This window comes from Protomyctophum parallelum (assembly GCF_964188405.1).
Source record: "Protomyctophum parallelum genome assembly, chromosome: 18".
NCBI classification, from domain to species: Eukaryota; Metazoa; Chordata; class Actinopteri; order Myctophiformes; family Myctophidae; genus Protomyctophum; species Protomyctophum parallelum.
Window position 1 is genome coordinate 27,692,632 of NC_139716.1, and position 25,860 is coordinate 27,718,491.

The 25,860-nt window shown below is 44.6% G+C and overlaps 1 protein-coding gene across 1 annotated transcript in view; it reads left to right on the forward strand.

The window, feature by feature from the left end:
• Positions 1 to 19,163: 19,163 nt before the first annotated feature.
• Positions 19,164 to 25,860, forward strand: part of LOC310876054 (5-hydroxytryptamine receptor 2C-like) — a gene marked incomplete at both ends in the record, with an annotated part of 61,354 nt that continues 54,657 nt past the window's right edge. Inside the window, 2 exons of the mRNA XM_083789501.1 lie at positions 19,164 to 19,346; positions 21,565 to 21,817. Of these exons, the coding sequence (XP_083645627.1) occupies positions 19,164 to 19,346; positions 21,565 to 21,817 (436 nt within the window). The remainder of the gene's footprint in view (positions 19,347 to 21,564; positions 21,818 to 25,860) is intronic.

A 25,860-nucleotide genomic window follows, 5' to 3' on the forward strand; every position in this document is an offset into this window, starting at 1 on the left:
TGGAACCGTGCCCTCCCTCCCCCTTCCCCTCTCCCCTCTCCCCCCACCTCCCTCCTCCCTCAAACCCCAAAAAGGAAAGGAATATAAAGGTCACAATAGTCTTTAAACATAACATATAAATCCCTTCTTTGACCCGCATCTCTCCACACTATTTAGTGGAGCCAAGGCAGCAAAAGACAACTGACTCCCACTTTCTCCCTTTTCAACGTTAGTTTTAAAGTTCATCTGGCAGCATACTCTGCGGTAATTCAAGTCCATTTCTCCTGTCACGCAGCGTGTGGGCTGTATGATAAAGACAAGTGACCGTGTGTATAGGTTATAAGGTAACCCCACACACTCTGTCCGACATTCGTTGACCATGGAGTAACGGTGTAGGCTGACTATAGTTCTTGCAATAAGGTTAAACATCATAGTTTCTCCACACAAGGATAGCCTATACCGATCTCCGCGTCCGCCAGCGGTGAAAAAAAAAAGAGTTTTGTTTTTTCGGTTGGTACTTTATTTACAGTTTGCTGCTCCACAGCTGTAGAGCAAATGCTACAAAACACTTTGTCTTTAGTAGAGTCGTACGTGATCCATGTCTCTTTCCAGATGGGTTGATATTTTCGGGCATATTTGCGCGGCGGCTGGCTGCTATCTTAAAAGAGCCGTTGTGTTGGCGCTGATAGTGCTGTCAGCCTCGGCAGCTACGTGTAGAATCGGTGTGGCGACAGCGGGCGCCGATGTGGCCGTGGGTGCTTCTGCGCCTGAGCACCCGCGGAGTTGACGCCGCTGGTCCTCACTAATAATCGTGAAAAAATTACGCAGTTTTTTTCTACTCAGTCTGTGTCTCATAGGAGGGCTGTGGGCAGTTCAGAAACCGTCCTCCAGTGACATCATCGATGGGGAATACAAGTTAATAGAAACTGCAGGCTTTCTAGTCCTGAAAAGTTGCAATGTGAAAATGGAAGCCATCGTTCTCACGATAATAACATTTTTGTAAAACAATCTTGTTTTAAAAAAAAGTCTGCCTAATGATGATGACACTGGAAGACGGTTTCTAAACTGCCCACAGCCCTCCTATGAGACACAGACTGAGTAGAAAAGAATCGTGCCATTTTATCATGATTATTAATGAGGACCTATTATAATGAAGATAGGTTGAAAAGTGGTCCTTTAAGGTGGTGTTGCGTAACAAGCCTCGGATTTCGTTGAATTTGGCTTGTTGTTCACGCAGCTCTGCGGGTATACATCTGGGAATATACTCAGCTTTTTGGACCCAGCGTCTCCGCTCCAAACAGATCATAAAGTAAATTCTGAACAAATAATGTTGGCTTGCCCTCCTCAACCCCGCTTTTCAGCCCAAGGATTCTTAAGTTGAATTTGCGGTTATGATTTTCCAGCATTACTGTCTTCATTGCCAACAGTTCATGCTTTTTTTCTGTAATCCTTCTCCAGCTGGTCTATAGGCGTGTATCCATCTGATTTGTCGTCTCTTCTAACGCCTCCACTTTAGAGGCGCAATCCTTAAGCGAACTTTCCAGACGGTTCAAACTTGTCTTGTTTTAGGGCAATAACAAATTCTGCACGGACAATGTCTCTGATTAATTCACTGATTGCCTCTGCATCCATTTTTGGGGCATTGGCGTGTTGCGCGTCGGCGGTGCCATGGAGTCCTTTTTTCTTTAAACTTACTTATAGGGCCTAAACTGTAGTAACTATTGCGCTGCTTGACTGCAACTTTTACGCCGCAAGACTTGAATTAATTTAAGAATTTGAGGAGCAACATGTGCGAGTCAAACAAATCCGTGCATGCCACCGGAAGTCACGTCGTCGACCCTCTGATCCTCTGATTATTACAAAACATACATTAACCATTTCAGCCCTATATACAGTACGTACATTCCATGTTACGTTCCAGTTTTGGCCAGTATAAGGCTTGATTTGCACACAGGCAGACAAGGCAATCCTGGTGTGGTCAGCAATATATATAGGCAATCTAATACATATTATATAGACAAGTGGTTCTCAACCTTTTTACACCTAGTACCACCTCAGATTTTTTTTGTCACTCCAAGTACCACCACCATATATATATATATATATATAAATATATATATATATATGCACAGTTCTCACAGGAGGCAAATGTATTCCCAATAAGAATATTTATTATTTTTCACAGACGTCAGCCAACAGAAGTGGGTCCAACAACAAGGGTCCAAAAATAGAAACTACTCATTATGCATAACGTGCTGAAATGTATATATATAAAAAAGAAAAGCGACGCGTTGTGAGCTTGTATATCTGCTATTTTCAAATTGCCAATGGTCTGAAGTGGTTTGTAATCAAATCTAGTACAAAGTAACTAGTTTTCGAATAATTATAGTGGAGTAAAAGTACAATATTTGCCATTGAGATATAGAGGAGTAGAAGTATGAAAGGGTCCAAAAAGGGTCCAAAAATAACAGTCGACTGTCTTCTGCACACACTGTCTTCTGCACACCACACACACACACACACACACACACACACACACAGAGAGAGAGAAATAGATAACATTAACGACTGCACTTGAAACAACCCGCCATACGTACTATTTTCTTTGTATTCAGTATCACTGCTAACGGGGCAGCTGCATAGCACCTAGCTTTGGTAATGTATCCCGCCGCAGTGCCGCGGCACGGCAGCACTATGTGTTATATGCGGCGCAGTGATACTGAATACAAAGAAAATAGTACCATGTGACAGAGGGGTAAACATTGAACGAATATATATTTATGGTAAGCAATTCATACAGCTTCATGTCCACAAATCCGAACCAACCCTTTAAGTTTAATTCAATTACAAAGAGCAAAGTTTGACAACTTACCGAAGCCTAATGAGACGGTTGCGCTTGTCTCTTCGCACACAGTCCTTTGAAGTCTGGGTCAATGGAGGTCAGCTTCAGTCTGAGGTTTGGCTCTGCATCCAGCCTGTTTCTGTACTTAGTTTTTATGTAGGCGAGTGAAGAGAAGCCTTTCTCGCGGAGATATGACGTCGCAAAGGGAAGGAGAACGCGTACTGCCTTGTCGGAAAGAGCGGGGTATTCACTGTGTTGTTGTATCCAAAAGTTTATCAGTGATTGTCTTCTGAACGCAGACTTCAGTGTTTCATCGCAAGACAATTCTATTAAACTCTCCTGCTCATCAGCAGTGAAGTCCTTGGGCATTTCAGAGGTTTCAATGCTGAACGGGTTTCTCATCCAGTTATTATCTTCAGCTGTCACTGGAAAATATTCACAGAACTGTTGCCTGAGTGAGACAATGTGCGCAACGATGCTGTCCCTCACATCATTATGGAGGGTCACCTGTCTGTCTGACAGAAAGGTCTCCAATGTGGGGAAGATGAAACATATCCTGCCTTGGCTTTGATTTCAAACAGCTCCATCTTTTTCACAATAGCATTAATTTTATCTTGCACATCAAATATATTGACGGAGAGCCCCTGTAGCCCCAAATTCAGGTCGTTAAAACGAGAGAATATATCCGACAAGTATGCCAGTTGACTGAGCCACACGTTGTCGTCGAAAACACCAGATAAGGGGAAGCTTTTGTCCTGTAAGAATGTTTGTACCTCTCTGTGCAATTCGAAAAGCCTTGTAAGTACTTTCCCTGTTGATAGCCACCGTACTTCTGTATGGAGCAACAGTTGAACATGCTCGCTGCCCATTTCGTCACAGAGCACATGAAATAGGCGAGAATGCATAGGTCGGGCTTTAATGAAATTGACCGTTTTCACAGCCGTGTCCAACACAGCCTTGAGTTCTTCTGGCATCTTCTTCACCGCCAAGGCCTGACGATGTATGCTGCAGTGGGTCCATTGCATCCCCGGTGCCACCTCACGTATCCGGGCTGCAACTCCCTTGTGGCGACCTGTCATAGCCTGTGCGCCGTCTGTACACACGCCACAACACATTTTCCAGTCAAGCCCATTCTCTTGAAAAAAAGCGTTAAGCAGATTGAATATGTCCTCAGCTGTAGTTCTGGTTTCTAGTGGTTTACAGAACAGAAAGTCCTCCTGAGCTGCTCCATCATATTCATATCTAACATACACCATCAAATTGGCCAAATCTGCGACATCAGTTGACTCGTCCAGCTGGATGGAATAGTAGCGGCTACTTTTTATGCGGTCTACCAGTGTGTTTTTAACATCATCTGGCATGGCCACTACTCTCCTCGACACCGTGTCGTTGGAAAGTGGAATCATATCCAACCTTTTGGCAATCTTCTCCCCACACATTATGCGTGTCATCTCTTTCGCTATTGGCAGGCACAATTCTTCTCCAATTGCGTGTGGTTTACCTGCTTTAGCAATGCGGAGGCTTGCACGAAATGAGCATTCTTGTGCTTTAGCTACAGGTGTAGCAGCTGAGTGTATACTGGACTTGGCCTCCTTCAGTGACACTAGCTTTCTTTGAAAGAATTCAAGTGGTTTGTTTGCCTGGTCTGCGTGTTTGGTTTGAAGATGCCGTTTGAGATGCGCGGGCTTCATACACTCATTGCTAAGTGTTACTACATAATACACACTGTGGTATGGAGTCTGCCTCTGTCCCACTCCATGTAAATCCAAATTGAATGTAGCGCAGGTCATATTTCCGCGTGGGTTTGCTGCTCTTTTTGCTGCAGCGGGGAAAGGGGTCATCAATGCTGCCGCTCGCTATAGGCTCCTGCTCGCCCTGGTGCAGATCCACACTTTCTCTCGCGGGGACCGCTGTGCTCGATACCGGCTCCTGCTCAAGTCCCCCTGTTCTCCTCTCTTTAATGTTCCCGTTTTTAGCCACGATTGCATCATTGTGACTAGTTGTGCTGTTTAATATCGCCTGCAGCCATCAGTTCAACTTGTTTGTTTTGATCAGTACCGGCGCATTCAAAGTAACAGCCAGGAAATGCGCTGTCCCCAGACTTCCCACGCTGACAACGTGTTCAACAAAACATTTTCTTAATTTAATTTGAGTGATATTATGGTAATGTTATTTCCATTCAAAGTAGCATTTCAATAGTTTTATTATGTTTCTATTTGTATATAAAATATATATATATTATTTTTTCACCTGCCCGCCCTTTTTTCATTTTTGGGAAGATTCTTCCACGTACCACCTGGGGGGGCTCAAGTACCACCGGTGGTACGCGTACCACAGGTTGAGAACCACTGATATAGACAATATAATACATATTGTAATACAAACTGAGGATGACAGCATAAAGGGAGATGCCGTTTGCTGTGATTTAATGGAAGGTCTGCCGTTCTGCGGCGAAATTTGAGAACGGCAGAAGAAATAAAGGGAGGGGTATAGTTGTGGTTTTGGTCTGCCATTCTACGCTCTGATTGGCTCTAACTAATACTTTTAATAGTGAAGGCAGAATTACCATATTGTATGACGCCGAAATTGGTGCTGTGATTAGTCGATTGGCTGGAAGGTGTGGCCATTCTGCCAACGGGTTAATGAAAAAATAAATCACACCCGTATGACGGGGCTCTCTTGTCATCGTACATGAATTTATGTTATGTTAGATGTTTGACATTGTTACATAAGGCACATAAGGTGGTCCCTTATTGGCGCCGATTTGCTCGTTTACATATGACGTACGTTTTCCTTTAAATGTCAATGGCATCTAATGTTTTGATGTTTGATTTACGTCATATTTAGCGGAATTATCAGCTCTTCATCATGTACATCGTCATGCCTCATCTCATATACTGGCCAATCAGAATGCCTGTTGCCTGTGATTGGTTGGCTGATTTGTTCGTTTACATTATGACATATGTTCATTTTTCCTTGCAATGTCAACGACGTCATTTCTCCGTTCATTGTCAATGGCAAATATTGAGACGGGCGGGGACAAGATTTAGCCGACATTCGACCGGAATTCCCCTTTCATTGTCAATGGCAAATCTTGAGACATGTGGGGACAAAAGCTGTTTATATTATATTTAAGCTACCTAAACAGGTATGGACTAGTTTATTTAAATTACAGATCTCTCTCTCTCTCTCTCTCTCTCTCTCTCTCTCTCTCTCTCTCTCCATCCATCCAAAGTCTCTAATCATCCCTCTTCCATCTCCTCATCACGTTGGCTCTGAAGTCGTTTCAATGCGGGGTTTATTGGCGTGAACGCATACAGCGCATGCAATCAATAATGTAGTCTGTTATTGTGAGTCTCCTTCCATTCATCCACTCAATCCATTTCTATAATGGTGTTCCATCTGTGCTCTTTATGCACGGTATGACCTCACAGATTAGCAGCTCCACTGATTAAAGACAGTCTGCACTACACACACACGCACGCACGCACGCACACATGCACACACTATAAACACTGAGACACAAGGCTAGACACATGCACACTGCTGCACTGAACACTCGCGCTCGCACACTAGATAGCTGACAGACCAGGCTTTCCACCTCGGAGGAAAAGCCTGGTCTGTTACTAAATCGCCCTGTGATCCGGTCGGGAGTGGATGATATCCGTCATGTTTTGTAGTCACTTGTTTGTATATTCATCAGGCCGGAACCACAACCGGAATAAGAACTATACCCAAAATAATTTCCCCTCGAACATAATTTTCAGACCTACCTACAGTAATCTTTAGAAAAATAGCAGATCTACAAGCTCACAATGCGTCGCATCGCGACACATTGTGATCTTGTCGATCTGCTATTTTCAAATGGCCGAAATGTATATAGGGCTGAAGTCGTGAAAGCATGCTTTGCAATACTAAATCAAAATCTACAAAGTAACTAGTAACTAAAGTTTTCAACTAGAAATGCATGTAGGTCATGTATGGCCTATACTTGTGCGCAAGCAAAGCGCGCCATGAGTTGCGCTCACCACTGGCATCACCGCTTTATACCGACCTTGAAATCTAACAAAAGCAACCAAGTTTTGCCTCGGTCTGCTTTACTTTTGGCTGTCAGTGTCTGGTACTGACTGGCATGAAAGGAAAGAAAAGGTACCATGTTTACCCAGGGTAACTGGACTAAGGAAAGGAAAGGTACTATGTTTACCCAGGGTAACTGGACTATAAGCTCAAGAACTTTGTTTACAGCCAGGCCCTGCTCATAGAACATTTCATGGTAGGGGTTCAATGCCTTGTCCAAGGGCACTTCAGCGGTGGTAATTTTATCGTGCCGGTCCGGGGATATAAGAACTAGCGACCTCCCGATATCAAGACCGCTCCGCAAACCATTCGGCCACCGCTGCCCCTAAGGAAACTGCCCATAGATCCGAAGTCCCGTTAGTCCGAACATGCACTGCTCCCGTGCTTGCAGTTAGGTTTAGGTTTGCTCCCGTGCTTGCGGTTAGGTTTAGGTTAGGGTTAGAGATAGGGATAGTAATTTCGGAACAATGAACCTTCTGACTAATGACACGGCACCCCTATATGGTAAACATGGTATTGTTTGATACAAATGATGCGTATAGCCTGCGGAGTTATAGTTCAGGCAGACATACTCGAGGGGGTTCATGCCATGCTCAAAGGTGCATACTATACTCAAGGGGTTAACACGCTGCATTACTTGAGGGTATGACCGTTTTTTCCGAGTCTTAAAGCTCTCTGCTGCCGACCGGGTACAACTATGCTGCTTTTAGTACATCTGGGTCTCGCAGGGTTAACATACCTTAGTTACGTCAACAACGGAATGTCGCGGTCTGTCACAAAAAGAAGAACGTAGCCGTTATGTTGTTTGCTGTTTGGAAGTGACTTTGACTTTGATAGGAGGGGGACTGGGGCTGTCAGTTCCCGAAATCCTGCTGGCATCCAAACCAAAAGGCATCGCTCAGCATACCACGCGTGCTTTGTTATACTGCTAAACCTTACCTCGCCACCCAGATGGCACAGACGGGATGAAATGACTTTGGCTTTGACTGTGTGTGTGTGTGTGTGTGTGACTGACGGACGGGCCGACGCACGCACGCACACACACACACGCGCGCGCACACGCACGCACGCACGCACGCACGCACGCACACACACACTGATGCTGTCTTATTTTTTTTGTCTATACTTTGTCTCCCTCCTCTACTTCTTTCTTTCTCTCACTCTTTTACTGTCTCTCTCTCTCTCTCTCTCTCTCTCTGCGTCTTTACTCTCACTCACACTCAGTTAAATTCAAACGAAATCAGGGTGCTTCTTTGGCATGTGATACATGTCTACTCTCTCTCTCTCTCTCTCTCTCTCTCTCCACCCCCCCCCCCCCCCCCCCCCTATCAACAACAGACAGATGGACAGCGTTGATCCCTCTCTCCGGCGGCATGGAGCGGTAGATAAACGAGGCATAGACGCAGCTGGAAAAAGTAGCGGAGGATAACGGAGGAGAGGCGTGTTGCCACGGCAACAGAGCACGGCAGCGGGCAGCGGTTCAGACGCATCGATCGGAGGAGGAGGAGGAGGAGTGGAGGAGAGGTAAGTGGTTGTTGGAATTGCGGTGTCGACACATTTGCATAACAATTTAGCACAAACACTTGCAAAAGTGTCACTGTAAGTGGCGTGAACGCATAAAAATAAAATGCTTCCAGATGTGCCATTATACAACTCTTCACGTTGTCCTGGTATTTTCCTGAATAGGTTTTCTGAAAATGCATGTTTTCCCCGCAGGTTTTATTCACGGATTAGCCTAATGCTAATTCTACTGCTTTGCTACTGAGAATTGTCCAGCAGAGGAACTCTATCTATTCAGTAATCTGAATAGGATTAACTCATGTTGGTGTTTTTTTCATTTTGGTGTTTTAAACATTGTTATAATTTTGCTATTGAAAAATAGCAGATCTACAAGCTCATAGCGCGTCACCGAGTGGCGCGCTAGGAACTTGTAGGTCTGCTATTTTTGAAAAAACTTTAAAATGTGCCTCAAATCTTTCCGGAAATTGTCATGATTTAGAAATTTCGACGACAGGCCTGAAAGTATAACACCTTGACAAATGCGTCCCTTCCTCACTGACGATGTTCTGTTTCTGAGTCTGACAATCTACTGAATTGCCCAATGGCAGGGCATGTTCTCAAATGGCACACCTGCACGAAGTAACTGTGCACAGCTGCTGGACATGAGACTAATGAATTAGAGCGACACAGAGAGAGAGGAGTGTGTGTGTACGGGTGTGCGTGTGTGCGTCAATTTAACAAAGGTGCAGACGATCAGAAATCAGCAGAGAGTGATCGACGTTTGCGCTACTCTATGCCGAATTGAAGTGGACTCGGAACTAGCCATGGTTCATGACTCTCGTATTCATACGAGAGTCATGGCTTAACTGCATCCTGTTTTTGGTGCTCGCTACATTTACAAAAAATACGTATATATAAACATTCTGATTTCAAATATAAAGTACTCACAATTTGTCCCACGGGTGTTAATTAGTTGCAGCACCAGCGATTAGAATTGCTGCATCCCGCGTTGTTTAATAAAAAGCATTTTTATCCGAGCTGTTATTTTGCCATTGGCTTTCAACTACGCGCCCCTATCGGCCGGGAGGAGGGTGGCACTCGGTGTGTTCGATATAGGTACGCTGGCCGCCCTGCCAATACAGACTAATAGGCGAGTGCGCTCCCGGTGTGCAACTGTGGATTTCCCAAACGAACCCCGTTTGAAAAAAGTAGCCGGGGCGCTCGGATAAAAATGCTTTTTCTAATCGCTGGTGCTGCAACTAACTAACACCCGTGGGACAAATTGTGAGTACTTTATATTTTAAATCAGAATGTTTATATATACGTATTTTTTGCGCCAAAAACAGGGTGCAGTTAAGTCATGACTGTCATAAACATGTCATGTTTCAGGGCTAACTCGGAACCAGACTTTCTTTTCCTCCCTGGAAATAAAAACGTCTGGGTTTCCGAGGCTACTAGGATACAAGACAAAACACTCTCACGATTATCAGCTTGCACTGACATTTGCTTTGCGTCCATGACGTCACCGTTCAAGATAGAGACAGGACATAGACATACATTACAAAATGGTAGACTTTACAGGACATAAATCACAGAAACGACTAGAAAAAGTGCCCTTCTGGGCACAGGTCTCCACCAGGAGAATAGGAGTGTGTGTGTGATGTTTGGCAAAATGTTTAGGAGCAATATAAACGTGTGTGTGTGAGGGTGTGTGTGTGTGTGTGTGTGTGTGTGTGTGTGTGTGTGTGTCTGTAAACGTGGGGACTCTAAACCGCCTCATGGAGGGCAACAGTTGATATTTTTTTAAACATGTAAGGGGTCAGAGGAGATGCTCTTCGCCTTTGTGGACAAGCAGTATAATTTCAATAACATTATGTGAACGCGTACATGCGTACAACGACATACTTCTGCACATCGAGCACCAGCTATCAAAATAGGCTTCGAGGAGGATAGAAAGAGCGGAGTGCTATAGGGAGGGGGGCGAGGTGTAACCTGACGCTGCCAGATCCAAGAAGCTTGCTACACAAATTTGTTTCACAGCTTATTGGGATCTGGGATCGCGGAAGCAAATTCGATGACGGGGCTGTTCCTTTTTTTCAAGATACTTGGTAGATGATTGGATGGGACCGTCTGTCTATCACCGTTTGGGCGTGCAAACACAACCAATCATATTGACGTGTCTATATAGCTTCACGTCCGGTTTCGCACATATCCCGCCCTTAGCTCACGCTGATTGGTCCGGTACGGAACGGATTTTTGTCAGCTCAACTGCCTGAGAGATCCCAGATGAGTGCTGTGTTGGGGAACATGGTTACCCAATACCGCCCTCATCTGGCAGCGTCAGGTTAGGCGAGGTGGAGTCTGAAGAAATGAGGGGGGGTTTTTTCAGACTGCGGCGGAAAACGAGGACAAAGTCTGCAGCCCTGACAGAGGGGCGAGGTCATTCCCCATGCTTGGGACGGGAGTGACGGCCGGCGGGGGGTGTGACCTCACCATATCTCCTAATCCAAGGCGCTCTCCATGGTGATGAATGGATCGATATGCTGGCGCTTCATTTCTGCTCCTCATCCGTCTCTGCCGCAAAATGGCTTTCAGAGTAAGAGCGATCAGACAACTCTGGCACCCCGGAGCTTCTATTTCGATGCACTTCCGGCACTAAATGTTTAAAAGGAGTTAAAAGGAGAGAACCGGAGCGATAGGTGTTCTTGTACTGTTTTTAATCTGTACGGCGACCTTGAGTGCCTTGAAAGGCGCCTTATAAATAAAATGTATTATTATTATTATTATGCAGGTCAAATGGAGCACAGAAATCCTGACGTGACTCCCTCATCTCCTCGTTCCCAAAAGTATTCTCTAAATGGAGAATAACACTGGGTTTCTTCAAATCGGCTCATATAAGTATTGTGGTCCAAAAAATACACAATCTCTCTCTCTCTCATTAGCAGGCAACCATGCAGCACAGTCTCTCTCTCTCTCTCTCTCTCTCTCTCTCTCTCTCTGTTTTTGGCACAACAGCGCCCCTACTGGTACTAATAGTCATACTGGTGCTCATTAACGTCACATAGGTGGGTTGAACACGGAAATAGAACATTGGCGCATCGGAGCGCCGTGTGATGCTGTGTGGGGATAGGTCCATTGAAAACAATAGAGGCGGCGGCTGTTTTGACGCGCGCCGTTTGCATTCACATTGCACACCTGTGCTTCGGTAGACTCTGTCTAATTGGGGGGGGTGAAGTTGCATCATTCTCCATTATCTCGCTGTATATCCTGTACACTGTGCGTTGTTCTTGTGTGTAACCTTCAGCATTTTATATCGACGGGTCATATTGCGATAAGGGCTTAAATCTCTTCACTAGACCATGTCTGTCCACAGCACATCTTCACGCAGCGTAATAATGCCTTCTCCTTCCTCATCGTGTGCCAAATACCAACTTCTTCATCCCACAAATGGCATCTTCTTTGGTTCATCCCCTATATTTAATGCGATCGTATTCACACCTGCGGTGATCAGCACTCTGATCCCCTGTTTTTTCGTGGTGAATTCAAATGTATTCAGAATGTTTGTTCGATCCGCACCAGAATTCGACTGAGCCTTCAAGCCCTGCCCAAACGAAGCACACTTTATGCTGCAGGATTCGTTTTAATTGCAGTAAAGCATGTACATGCGACATAAGTCTCTGTCTCTCTCTCTCTCTCTCTCTCTCTCTCTCTCTCTCTCTCTCTCTCTTTTTCTCTCTCTCCCTCCCTCCCCCCAGCCATGTCCCAAGGGGAAGGGGAGAGCTTATTTCAGTTTCACCCAGCTGATGTGGTCATGATTAGTCTGGTGAGTGTGTGTGTGTGTGTGTGTGTGTGTGTGTGTGTGTGTGGGGGGGGGGGGGTCAGGAGACCGCAGACCTTCTGATTGGCAGACAGACTCTCCAATCACGATAAGGAGCTCAGGGCTGCTTGTCTGCATCAAAGGGACACTTCACCCTTTTTGCAAAACAATTAAGTATATATTAATGATGATTTAGAACACTTTCCTGGGGGGGTCTTTATGTGTGTAATATGTGGTTTTAGATTTTAGCAGTGAGCCCAGTGTCTCTGATGTCATCAACACTGGGCTAATTTCCTTCCTTTCCTATAATGCTTTGGTGCACTGCTCCTCCTTGTGGATAGGGGGAGGGCTGTCTTACTGAGACACCATGTAAGTTCAGGAGTCCTAATGTTGCTAATGTCTTGCGACCCGATTTCGGATGAGCGGTTGAAGATGGATGGATGGATAGATGGATGTTTTTAAATTAGAATAGTGACCATAGATCATATTTTCACTACATGTATCACCGTTGAATGATGAAGCAGGGCGTCAATTTACCAAAAAACTAACACATTTAATCATGGAAATACCATGTGCCGAGAGCAACAATATGCGCAATGAGCACACGAACAATTATATGTTATTACTGTATTATTCATGCGTACAGTTGCCTACAGTATTGTACACAGTAGGCTACATGTGCAAACGCGCGGGCACGTTGCACACACACACACACACACACACACACACACACACACACACACACCCTCACACACACACACACACACACACACACAATCCCGGGCTCTGTCTAGTCTTTAACTGGAAACTAATCAGACTGCCTGTAATTTATGCATATACAGATGAGAGATTTTAAGATGAATGCCCATCATCATACAAGAATGTAACACAAAAGTAGTATATCTACTACTTTGCCTATTTTCACTATATTTTAAGTAACTTTGAGGAAATATCTTAACAAATTTTAAGTATAGGCTATAATAAAATGTTTTGTTCCATCCCGGCTTTGACTAAAAGCCACCCCCCTCATTTCACCACATAATAGCCCCAGAGAACTACGACAAATGTCAGCCTAAGTTGTTTAAAATTGTGACAATTAACGAACGGAACTCAGATAAATTGCTTCCACGGTCTCTTTTCCATTGCAGGAAAGGGACATTGAAGGGAAAATGTGAAAGTTGAATGAATACTAAATAGCCTAAAATAAAAACAAATTGTATTGTATGTGCATTCATTTTGAGGTGACGGAGCACCTTCTAGATTTCTCAGGCAAGCAGTAGGCAAGTACGGCACAAATTTATAGGGGTGGGACGATATATCGATATTGCTATATATATATATATATATATATATATATATAAATTGTCCTCCCAATGTATTGATTAGCCTACTTAGTAGGCTACCCATTGTTGTGGACACTAGCCAAGTTGTGGACAAGCTTCAAAGTTGCAGTCAGTGTTTTGCTGTTTGGAGGAGGCAAGATTCATGTACTTACATGTTGGCCAGTTTGTGACACAAAAGATCTTGTAAGATTCCAGATGTTTGCCTTTTACGGTTATTTTTTTCATTTTCAGTTACAGATATCGTGATATATATATCGTTAATGAAATCAATATTTTGAATATCTTTGAAAAACAAAGAAAAGATCCCACACACTGTCGGACACTTGCCGAAATGTTGCTCTTTATTAGGTGGATGTTTCGGACAGGACATTGTCTGTCCTGATGAAGGTCTAATCGACCGAAACGTCGACCTAATAAAGAGCAACATTTAGCAACAATTATTTAACCTACAGTATTTTAGATTCAAAAAATGTCTTCTACATCCTGACAGTTTTCTGAAAAAGCTGTTTCTCAGTCGCTCTTCGATTTAAAAAAAATAGCAGACCTACAAGCTCGTAGCGCGCCACTCGGTGGCGCGCTATGAGCTTGTAGATCTGCCATTTTTCAGTAGCTAAAGCATAACATAATGCTAACACCAAAAGGGGTTAAAAAAGTGTCTGACAGTGTGCGGGACCGTTTCTTTGTTATTCAAAGATACCCTTTTTAATGTATGCTCTATTGCCCTACACACCTGTCACTGGCCTTCTGAGGTGTTCTGAGGCCTTTTGCTAAATTATATATTGAATATCGCAATTTTGCAATATATCGAAATATCGTGATATTAGTATTATCGAGGGCCTAATATCGCCACAGATATCGTATTGTGACATACACATATTATCGTCCCACCCCTACAACTTATTGACAATAGTTCATCTACAAGCTCACAACACGTCACGTTGTGATGCCGTGCAATGCTTTTCTATTAAAAATAATGCTTATTTTAGAAAATGTTTTCACCAAATAAATGGTGGCGTGAGGCCAAGGCTTCGGCGCCCCGGCAAGCATCACAGGCAGAGAAAGACAGGCAAGTTCCTACATCTTAGAAAACACACACACACACGCACACACACTCACACTACACAGACACACACACGCATACACGCATGCACGCACACACACACACACACGCACACACACACACACAGGCACCCAAGGAAGCACGGTAATGACTTCTACTGCACACAAAGGCAAGCAGGCACACTCTCTTACACAGATAAGGAAAGCGTGTGAGAAAGGCAAACGCACACTCATTGTCACACAGGACAGTGTTTGTCCACACTTACTCATAGATAGACACATGCACTTTGCGCATGCACGTACGCACGCGCACACACACACACACACACACAAACAGACAGTTGCACATACGGATAAGCTTTATTTGTTAGCGCATTTCATATGAAACATTCAGCCTCAAAGTGGTTTCCATTAGAGAGATAAGAAAAACACGAAACGTCGATTTAAAACGAAGGCGAACAAGAAAATACAAAGGTCTTTGTTGTTTTGACTGAAAAGGATGCATCTCCCCAGTGTTGCTTTATCACACATTTAACGAGACAGCTGCAGAGGTTCAACTGAGGCCGTGTGTAGGAACGTAAACACTGTCTAAAACATTTATGGATGTGCCATAAACCAATATACAACTGAATGCTGATTTGAGTTGGCTATTTAATCTGTTCACACTAGCCGCAATTTGCAACACTATATAGATTTGTTATAATGGGTTGAATCTAAAGTCACAACACCCTCCATTGACTGCCCATTCATACATCACAGCTGTCACTCGATCCTGTAGGTTCACACTCCGCTCCCTCCACTGGCTCCCGGTCGCTGCCCGCACAGAATACAAAACTCTGATGCTGGCATTCAAAGCAACCAAAGGTATGGCTCCCCCATATCTTGCAAGTATGATCGAACCCTACAAACCCTCCCGCGCACTCAGATCAGCCAACGCAGGGAAGCTGGAAGTACCCTCACTAAAAACGCCGGGACAACGCTCCACACGTCCCAAACTCTTCTCCCTTCTGGCTCCAAAACTGTGGAATGCACTTCCCATTGCAGTCAGAACTGCAGCCTCACTCCCAATCTTCCGCCGTAATCTGAAAACCCACCTTTTCAGACTCCATCATGGCCCATAGCACTTACCCCACCCCCTTAGATAGCATTTCTGTAGACTTAGATAGCATTTGATACAGACTTATAGCATGTTATGTAGACAGCACTATAATTGCATTGTATGTAGTCATAGCACGTCATAGTACATATGTATAGCATAGTATAGTATGTATAGTTTATATGTATAGTTTCATTATATACTGTAGATATTCCACTGTTACTTTCTTAGCTTACACATGTTTCATGATAAATGTTTTTATGTGATGTATTCCCATGCTTTTTTGTTCTTGCTTAATGTAAGTCGCTCTGGATTAAGAGCGTCTGCTAAATGCCTAAATTGTAAATTGTATACAAATGGAAAAGTCCATTCTGCTTTAATTAATGGAGAATTCCATACTAGAAGGCTTTCTTAACTTTATTTGTAGTTGTTAGGTCCACACCAAAGAGGTCCAGGTGTTATTTTGTGCAAAAGCGCAATATTGGCTATTTCCCCTACCATAGAATTGCATTGAATTGAATGGGGCTATGGGGTGTTGTGCTAATTCGCTCATTTCCATCACTCAAAAATCATTTTTTTAGTATCCCAAACTTTACTACAGTACTTATTTTGATGGAAATAAGCGAATGAGCACAAAAACCCAACCTTATGGCTTATGGAAGGGGAAATAGCCAATAATGCACTTTTGCACGAAATAACACCTGGGCCTCTTTGGTGGGGACGTAACAACTACAAATAAAGGTAGCATGGAATTCTCCTTTAAAGAGGATCAAAGGCAGCTCTGTGCAGTTGAGGTAGAAAAATCCTTTATTTCATCAGATTTATAAAACGAAACGACCAAGGCGTTTCGGGCTGCATGCGGGCCTTCGTCAGGGTCAACTGGTCAATACTGGTCAATACTGGTCAATACTGGTCAATACCCTGAGCACCTGCCTGCAGCTTTCTACATAAAGGAAGCGCTTCATCTTTTCTTTGTTCGGATGTTATGACACCTTAAGGGGCTGTATTTTGCGTGTCTTAAGTACCAGGTCTTATTCCCTAACTTGAGCAAGCTAAAGACCTGGAGGTGTGATCAATGCCATTTGGCTATTCTGAGTGGCCAAAGAGCATTGACCACGCCTCCAGGTCTTTAGTTTACTCAAGTTAGGGAATAAGACCTGGTACTTAAGACACACAAAATACAGCCCAAATTTCTGTCAATTCCGTGCAGGTGATTATTGTGTACTATGTACTGTAGTTTGGAAGCGCGCACACACACACACACACACACACACACACACACACACACACACACACACACACACACGCACACACACACTCACACACATGCACACTCGTCAAGTGAAACACCGTTTCAACACGACACGGACAATAGAATGTCCGGTTTTTACATAAAAATCACACGTGTGTGAAGTGAGGGACGCTCTTATACAGTACATCCCATTCCGTGCTCAGCCAATCAGCTGAGCACTATTCCTTGCTATACAAACACAGAAAGCTGTGCATATGGGAGGGGCTATATAGCAACCCCTCAACAAACATTAGCAGGCTCAATGTGTTCTATATAAACAACGGGCGCACACACGCAAAAAGTCTCCTTCTTGATTGTGTCCACTGGGAGGGGTTGAGCTGTCACTGCACACACACACACACACACCCTCACACACACACACACACACACACTTACACACACATACACACACACTTTGTGCGTACCCGTCTGCGTGGATACCTGTCTGTGTGTGTATACCTAAATGAAACGCCTGCTTGTACAGTCAGTACTAGGCAGCCTGTTTAATGTCACTCATGCATTTTAATGAGCTTAAGCATGCACGCATGCGTGCACACGCACGCACGCACACACACACACACACACACACAGATCACACACTCACAGAGCACACACATACACAGTTCCCCTAGCTATAGGTTTATGAAGTATTAAACGATATCTGTCTGGAGCATAGGGTGAATGAATAAAACAAACATGCATGCATGTGTGCATATATACGCACGCACGCACGCACACACATGCACACACACACACACACACACACGCAGGCGTTGTCTCCGTCCTGTCCACTCTCCTCGGATTGATTTGAATGTCTCTGATGACCTCGCCACTCACAGCCTTCACGGTGACGAGAACTGTATGCATGATGGATGATGGATGAGGAGAGGAGAGGAGAGTCTGGTTGGGTGTGTTTGAGTTCAGAAAGAGAGAGAGAGAGAGAGAGAGAGAGAGAGAGAGAGAGAGAAAGAAAGTCGGACACACTTTGCATTATGAGATGAGATGCGTGAGAACAAAATTATAAATTCATATTCTATGCTATAATTCTACTAATTCCGCATTATCTTCTCTTTTTGTTATCTCTGTCTCTTCCTGCAGGTCCAGCTGGCCTCTAGCTGACATCCTGATATATAAAGGGAAAAAAAGAACAGGTTTCAACCACCTGAAAGAATACTGCCTGCTACACCATCCCAGCACTCCTACGCTATATATTGCTACTTCGCTGTCACACTGAAACGGGATTTCACTAAAAGGGAAGAGGAGGACGGTCTGGCGCTTATCCGCCATGAATCACACAGATTTTGGCCTCATCAGGACTCGTGGGAGGCCGTCTTAGCCCAGGAGAGGAACACTTTGCGACTGAGCCTCCCCACTCCGCCAAACGGGTCTCAGAGAACACCGTTCTTTTGGACCTCGCGGCCAGTCACCGACCGAGCAGAGACAAAATGGCAGGTTTGAGTCCATTTGGCGCCGCGGCGAGCTAGCGGCGGAATCAAAAACACGACACCTCCTCAACCTCTTCCTCCCTCCCTCCCTCCCTCCCTCCTTCCCTACCCTCCTTTCCTAGTCCCCTCCCCCTCTGCCACTCCCCCATCTAATCCTCCCCTCTCGTCATCTCTCCGCGGTGTATTCATAAAAGCCTCCCGTTGAGATCGAGGAACTCGTTTTTTTGGGGGGGATTTGGAACATTACAAAACTTTTACCCGATAAGCCTCACTCTCCTCTCTCTTAATGCCGAGTAGCAGGGCTCCACCCCGCCGCCCCCCCGCTACCTCCCTCTGCTGGTGACAGGGGGTGAAGTGGAAAGGAAAGGAAAGGTACTATGTTTACCCAGGGTAACTGGACTAAGCTCAAGAACTTGTTTACAGCCAGGCCCTGCTCATAGAACATTTCATGGTAGGAGTTCAATGCCTTGTCCAAGGGCACTTCAGCGGTGGTAATTTTAACGTGCCGGTCCGGGGATACGAACTAGCGACCTTCCGATATCAAGACCACTCCGCAAACCGTTCGGCCACCGCTGCCCCGGGATAGTCCGCCCTTCCCCTCCCCCTCCTTCTACCTCCTGCCTCTCCGTTCCTGGAACCTTCCGGGACTAGAGGAGGAGGGACAAAGGCAGGGAAGGGGGGGGGGGGGGTCTGGGGAGGGGAGGGGACTCCGCGATGGAGGTGGGCGTGTGGAACAACATCAGCTCCCTATTGGTGCAGGGCCTCAACCAGAGCGCCGCCACCGCCGCCTCATCGTCGCCCTCCTGGGGAGTGGCGGGCGTGGCTGCGGGCATCAGCGGGAGCCTCTCTGCCGTCGGAGGCCCAGCCCAGCCCGACGCCAACCTCAGCGGCCAGCTGGTGGGTATTTATTGCCTGCTGTAAAGCTGCACGATATACAGTGGTCACGTTACGATATATATATATATACTGTATGTCGATATATATCGATATGCTGAAGTGGTTTTTAGGGGATGTCCGGTGTTATCGGCCTCCCGATATCATTGGCCGATATGAAAATATCGGTATCGGAAAAATAATATCTGAGAAAAAGAAAAAAAAAAATATATATATATATATTATATTTATTTATTTATTTTGTTTTTAAAAAGTTACAGGAGTTCTTACTGGTGTATGGTGTGTGAAATGTGAGCCTACCATAATCACAGTAATCCTTAATATTCCATTTGGGCTTTCGGAGAGAAATGACCTTGAAGCTTCATTCACACGAGAGGATATATATTTATTTATTTTGTTTTTAAAAAGTTACAGGAGTTCTTACTGGTGTATGGTGTGTGAAATGTGAGCCTACCATAATCACAGTAATCCTTAATATTCCATTTGGGCTTTCGGAGAGAAATGACCTTGAAGCTTCATTCACACGAGAGGGTGTGTGTTAACGTGATTATTGCCACGACAGTTATATGCGGTCAGGAACGAAACGAAGTCGAGTTCCGCAAGCTTCACTGAGTTTGCTAGCGCTCTGGGAGAACAGAGCAGCTGAAAAAAATCTTTGTTTTGATTAGGTGGTGATGGTGCCGGTTTAACCCACGGCTAAAAGGCTGTTTCAACCAATCAGATTGCTTCCTCGAAACGACATAATAATTTCACATTAGAGCACTGCAGAGTGTGTGTCAGTGTGCACCTGGTCCTCGTTGGTGCTCGTTATCTCAGGCATTAAGGCAAGTATGCTTCTGCACTGGCAAATAGGCCTCATCTATGTGATGTACTTTTCACATTTCTGAGGTATTTGCACTTTATTTGAGTATTTCCAATTTCCAATAGGCTACTTTTACTTCTACTCCACTACATCTCAGAGGCAACTATTGTATTTTCCTCCACTACTATTTCTTTGAAAACTTTAGTTACTTTTATTATTATTACAAATCATACATTATACTTCAGCCCTATATTTCGTACTCATGTTGAATTCACTTGTAACGAGTATTTCTATATTGCAGCATTTAAACTTTTACTTCAGCCAATATTTTGAGTACTTTTTTCCACTACTGGAAAAGCTTGGCATCGGTTGATATCGGTTGATATCGGTATCGGAAATTAGGAGTTGGACAATATCGGGATATCAACAATTGTTTTCAACCCTTTCCATAATATCATAATCATATCATAATTTATTCTGCATTTGAGCCACGGACCACCATTTGATCAGACACAAAACGTAGAATATTTTGTTTTCGTTGGATAAGATTTTGTCCACAATTCCATGCCGTGTTGATGTTGGTACCATTAGGAGAGATAACAGGCAAACATTGACCATTTTACGCTCTCAAGAGTTAAAGATCTACAGTATAATGGTTCATTTGGTTACCAACTCTCCATCATTCAGCTGGGGACCACCTGGAACCTTCTCAAGGACCACTGGTGGTCCCCGGACCACTGGTTGAAAACCCACTGATGTACTATATTGATTATTCATTCCAAATAATGACGAGTACATTTGATTAAGTACTGTACTTTAATACTGTACTTTTACTCCTATGTATTACTCCTATTTTAAAACTCTAGTTACTAGTTGCTTCATAGATTGTAGATTGTGAAACATGCATTTCGGCCAAGCGATGCGAGCTTGTAGATCAGCTATTTTCAAAAGATGTGTAAACATTTGAACACTTGAAATGGGACATTCCGCATAAAGGGTACTTTCTCCTTTTGGTACTATATAGTAAGTAAATAAGTAAAGTACATATATTTTGACGCCAATACTTTTCTACTTTCACTCAAGTACATTTTGAATTCCAGACGTTTACCTGTAACGGAGTAGTATTTCTACATTGTAGTATTGATACTTTTACCCATTCTGGGCGGGAACCCCTTTTGGTGTCAGCATTATGTTATGCTTTAGCTATTGAAAAATAGCAGATCTACAAGCTCGTAGCGCGCCACCGAGTGGTGCGCTACGAGCTTGTAGGTCTGCTGTTTTTGAAAAATCGAAGAACGACTGACATAGAAACATAGCATTTTTCAGAAAACTGTCAGAATGTAGAAGGACGTTTTTAGAATCTGATCTCAGGTCAGAATGAGTTAAGTAAAACAACTGAGTACTATTTCTCACCACTAGCACGGCGGTGGCTCCGGGGCCGCGGTGTCGCCGCTGCAGGCGGCGGCCATCATCAAGGAGAAGAACTGGCCGGCGCTGCTCATCCTGGTGATCATCGCGCTGACGGTGGGCGGCAACATCCTGGTGATCCTGGCCGTGTCGCTGGAGAAGAAGCTGCAGAACGCCACCAACTTCTTCCTGCGCTCGCTGGCCGTGGCCGACATGCTGGTGGGCATCCTGGTCATGCCCGTGTCGCTGATCAACATACTGTACGGTAAGGAGTGAGTGGAAGAGAAAAAAAAAGCCTAAATTGACTACATCACCCATGGTGCACCTGGTTTGCATCCCGGTCATGCCCCAAGGACTGTCTAAAGAGGACGAGACGAGAAGACCGTACGGGCGACGCCATGTTTGCTCCATGGCAGTGTTGCCAACTCGTGACAGAAATAACCCACCTCCAAAAACAAGCCAAAACAAACCCAATAATATGACCATATAGTCCTGATAAAAAAATATTTGATGCATTTATCATTATAAATACTATGTATGTCTATGATAATTAATGTTTTAGTAACTTATTATACTAATAATTAGCCTATAAAGAAAATAAAAGGATCTCTGGGAAAAAAGGAAGCCAAAAGTTGCGGGAAATAAGCAGACTTGGCAACCCTGCTCCATGGAAGGAAAGAAACATGCGCAGTTGAGACCAAGGAAGCTGAATGCGGAAGTGTTGGCTGCATATAGCCCACTGCGCATGTTTCTTCCCTTCCATGGAGCACCATGTGAGCAACATGGCGGTGCCCTTACGGTCTTCGCGTCCCATCCTCTTTAGACAGTCCTTGGTCATGCCCATATCGCTGATCAACATACGGTAAGGACTACATCGCCCATGGTGCACCTGGTTTGCATCCTGGTCATTAATAGGGCTGTGAATCTTTGGGTGTCCCACGATTCGATTCCGATTCTGATTCTTGGGGTCACGATTCGATTCAAAATCGTTTCGAAAGCATTTTTTTTTCCCAGATTCAAAACTAAAAATGATTCTCGATTCAATACATAGGATTTCATCACCATCTACTCCAGCCAACTGAAGTGACTAATACCACAGTAACTTGAAAATGACTGAAGACATGATCTGTACTGTGATTAGGGTATGCTTACATTTCATTATCACAAACACCATGTGGTGAAAACTCCTGTAACTGTAACCAGAAACAAAAGAAAAAAGGAAATTATTAATCGATTTTGAATCGTTCATAACGGGAATCACGGGAATTCTAATTCTAATTCGAATCTATTTTTTGGGACACCCCTTACTGGTCATGCCTAGCCTGATTATCAGACTGTAGCTTTCTTGAAGCTTCAGTCTGACATTGTCTCCTGTCTGAGTGATTTCAAGTGGGAGGGGATTAGAATTTCCCTCAACCAATAGCCATTGTTGTTGTTTTCCCCTCCTTCCTCATGTGTGTTGCGCTGTGCGATGACGCTGAAAACGGGCCTCGGCGCTGATTGGTTGTTTGTTAGACCCACCCCCACCACCGATTCTCATTGGATAATACATTTTTGTACCGAATAAATTATAGGTTCACAGCACAACACCAGACCAAGAGATGCAGTCCACTCAGAGAGTGGGCGGGGTCTTTGGGCTGGATCCAGGCTAGGTCATGCCCATATCGCTGATCAACATACTGTGTTTTAAGGAGTACATGGACTACATTACCCATGATGCACCTGGTTTGCATCCTGGCCATGCCCATATCGCTGATCAACATACGTCAAGGGTGGGCAACTTTGACGATGGAGAGGGCCACTATATTTCCACACTCAATGCCACATTGAATAATTATTATTACTGTCGTCACGTGCACTGCATCTGCCTGGGTGACGGCAGACTGCTGGGCGAGCGCTGGCGCTTTGGCATTATGGGGGGGGGGGGGGGGGTCAGATCAACATATGGAATTAATTCCTGAGTGTACAGGGTTTGATAAGGTCAACCGCTTCTGACCATTGTTTTATACTTCGGCTATTCAAAAATTGCAGATAAACAAGATCAGGGTTTTTCAGAAAGGGCATTTTTTTTAATCAGACCATGGGTTTAACCCATTTTGGGCGGGAACCCCTTTTGTTGTTAGGATCATGTTATGCTTTAGCTATTGAAAAATAGCAGATCTACAAGCTCGTAGCGCACTACAAACTTGCAGGCCTGCTATTTTTGAAAAATCGAAGAACGACTGACACAGAAACATATGGCTTTTTCAGAAAACTGTCAGGATGTAGAGGACTGCATTTGCAGAATCGTTCCCAGGTCAAAATGGGTTTAAACCTCATTTCCAATGAGGTCCTGTCATGTCTGATGCAAAGTGGGACAAAACAACAACAACAACCCGTCTTTGGAGAGTTGTGGGGACAGAGTCGGATGACGACATTCGTTTTGACACCGAACGCCCCATGCGTGTGTCAAGACCGATTCAACATGCTCTCTCTCTCTCTCGCGCTCTCTTGTGAGTTTGTAGGTCTGCTATTTTGGGCACCACCGAGGAGGCGAAGGAAGCCACGTGGATTATATAGGCTTCTTCAGATTCAAGATACTTTATAGATTGTAGATTGTAGATTGTGAAATATGCATTTCGGCCTAGCGATGCGAGCTTATAGATCTTTCTATTTTCAAAAGATGTGTAAACATTTGAACACTTGAAACGGGACATTCTGCATAATGATTACTTTCTGCTTTTGGTACTAAAAGTACATATATTTTGATGCCAATACTTTTCTACTTTCACTCAAGTACATTTGGAATTCCAGACTTTTACCTGTGACGGAGTAGTATGTCTACATTGTAGTATTGATACTTTTACTTAACCCATTTAGGCCTGACCTCGGTGGCGCGCTATGAGCTTGTAGATCTGCTTTTTTTCAATAGCTAAATTATAACATAATGTTTAAAACACCAAAAGGGGTTCCGGCCCAAAATTGCCCAAAGAGTTGGGGACAGAGTTGGATGACGACATTCGTTTTGACACTGAATGCCCCGCGCGCGTGTCAAGACCGATTCACATACTCTTGTGAGTTTGTAGGTCTGCTATTTTTGGGCACGACGCGGCACCACCGAGGAGGCGAAGGAAGCCACATGGATTATAGGCTTCTTTTCAGATTCAAGAGATCGAGACTGTGATGTTTCTCCATGGCATAATTACAGTTTTGCGGTGAATAGATGCAATCGCAAAAGCTGGGGAACCAAAGACGCATTCATGCACGCACACGCACACGCGCGCACACACACACACACACACGCACACGCACACGCACACACACACACACATGTAAATTTGCCTGTGCCATAATTATTTAATTTTCAACGCAGCTGTCAAAACCCCAAAACCCTAACTTGGCCAGCTGTTCCTATAGGACGCGTTGCGGCGTGCTGTGCTTCCCCTCGTTATGAGAAACCTTTCCCTCTGCAATTAGCATCACAATCTCCACTTCCCCCCCGTCAGCGTGCAACAAGCTTCACACAAAGCCCACGGCGTCGTGTATAAGCCTCGAGACTGAAGAACATGCCGCGGTTTCATGTATCTGGGTGGTGCTTTATTGCCATAATTCCACCGTATTATGTTGACATTTGTGGCACGTGCAGGTGGTGGCATTTGCACTTCAATGCTGTCGCTCTTCACGGCGATGCACCTCATCTACCGGTTGCGTCTTTTCGCACGTGCCAGTTTAATTGCCTCTCATGCAGGGCATGTCAAAGTTTACCCCCTCTCTCTCTCGAACACACACGCCCCAGAGCCGGAATTAAAATCCCAGGGCACACCTAGATACGTGAATGTCGTCTCGACTGCCGTTGCTGTTATGCAGTAGCTCTGCCTCTGCGATTTGTAAGCCCACCACACCACAGCCGCTTTTGCAACACAGCGTGGGCTTGTAGGTCAGCTTAAAAGATTGACACCAGCAAAAAGCAGGCTCCACATGATCAACTCACAACGCGTTTTGCATCGTTTCAACTGCACATGTGAATGCACCGGCAGGAACGCACTGAAAGCCTGGTGACGCGAGGTTAGGAATGCACAGAGGCAAGCGGTGTTTTTTGATACAGTACATGCCAGACGAGTAGGTGATCTCTCCTCATGTAAACAAAGCCAAACATTAGCATTTCTATGGACGAGGGTCGTTAGACTGGTGGGGATGGGCAACAATGATGCAAATTGCAAAACCGGACCGCATGGCAGCCGACTGAGCCCTGCAGTGGAGGGTCGGAGTTACTTGTTTTCAACGGAAATAAAAGCCTGGCTACCGAGGCTACTTCTGTTTAAACCAAAC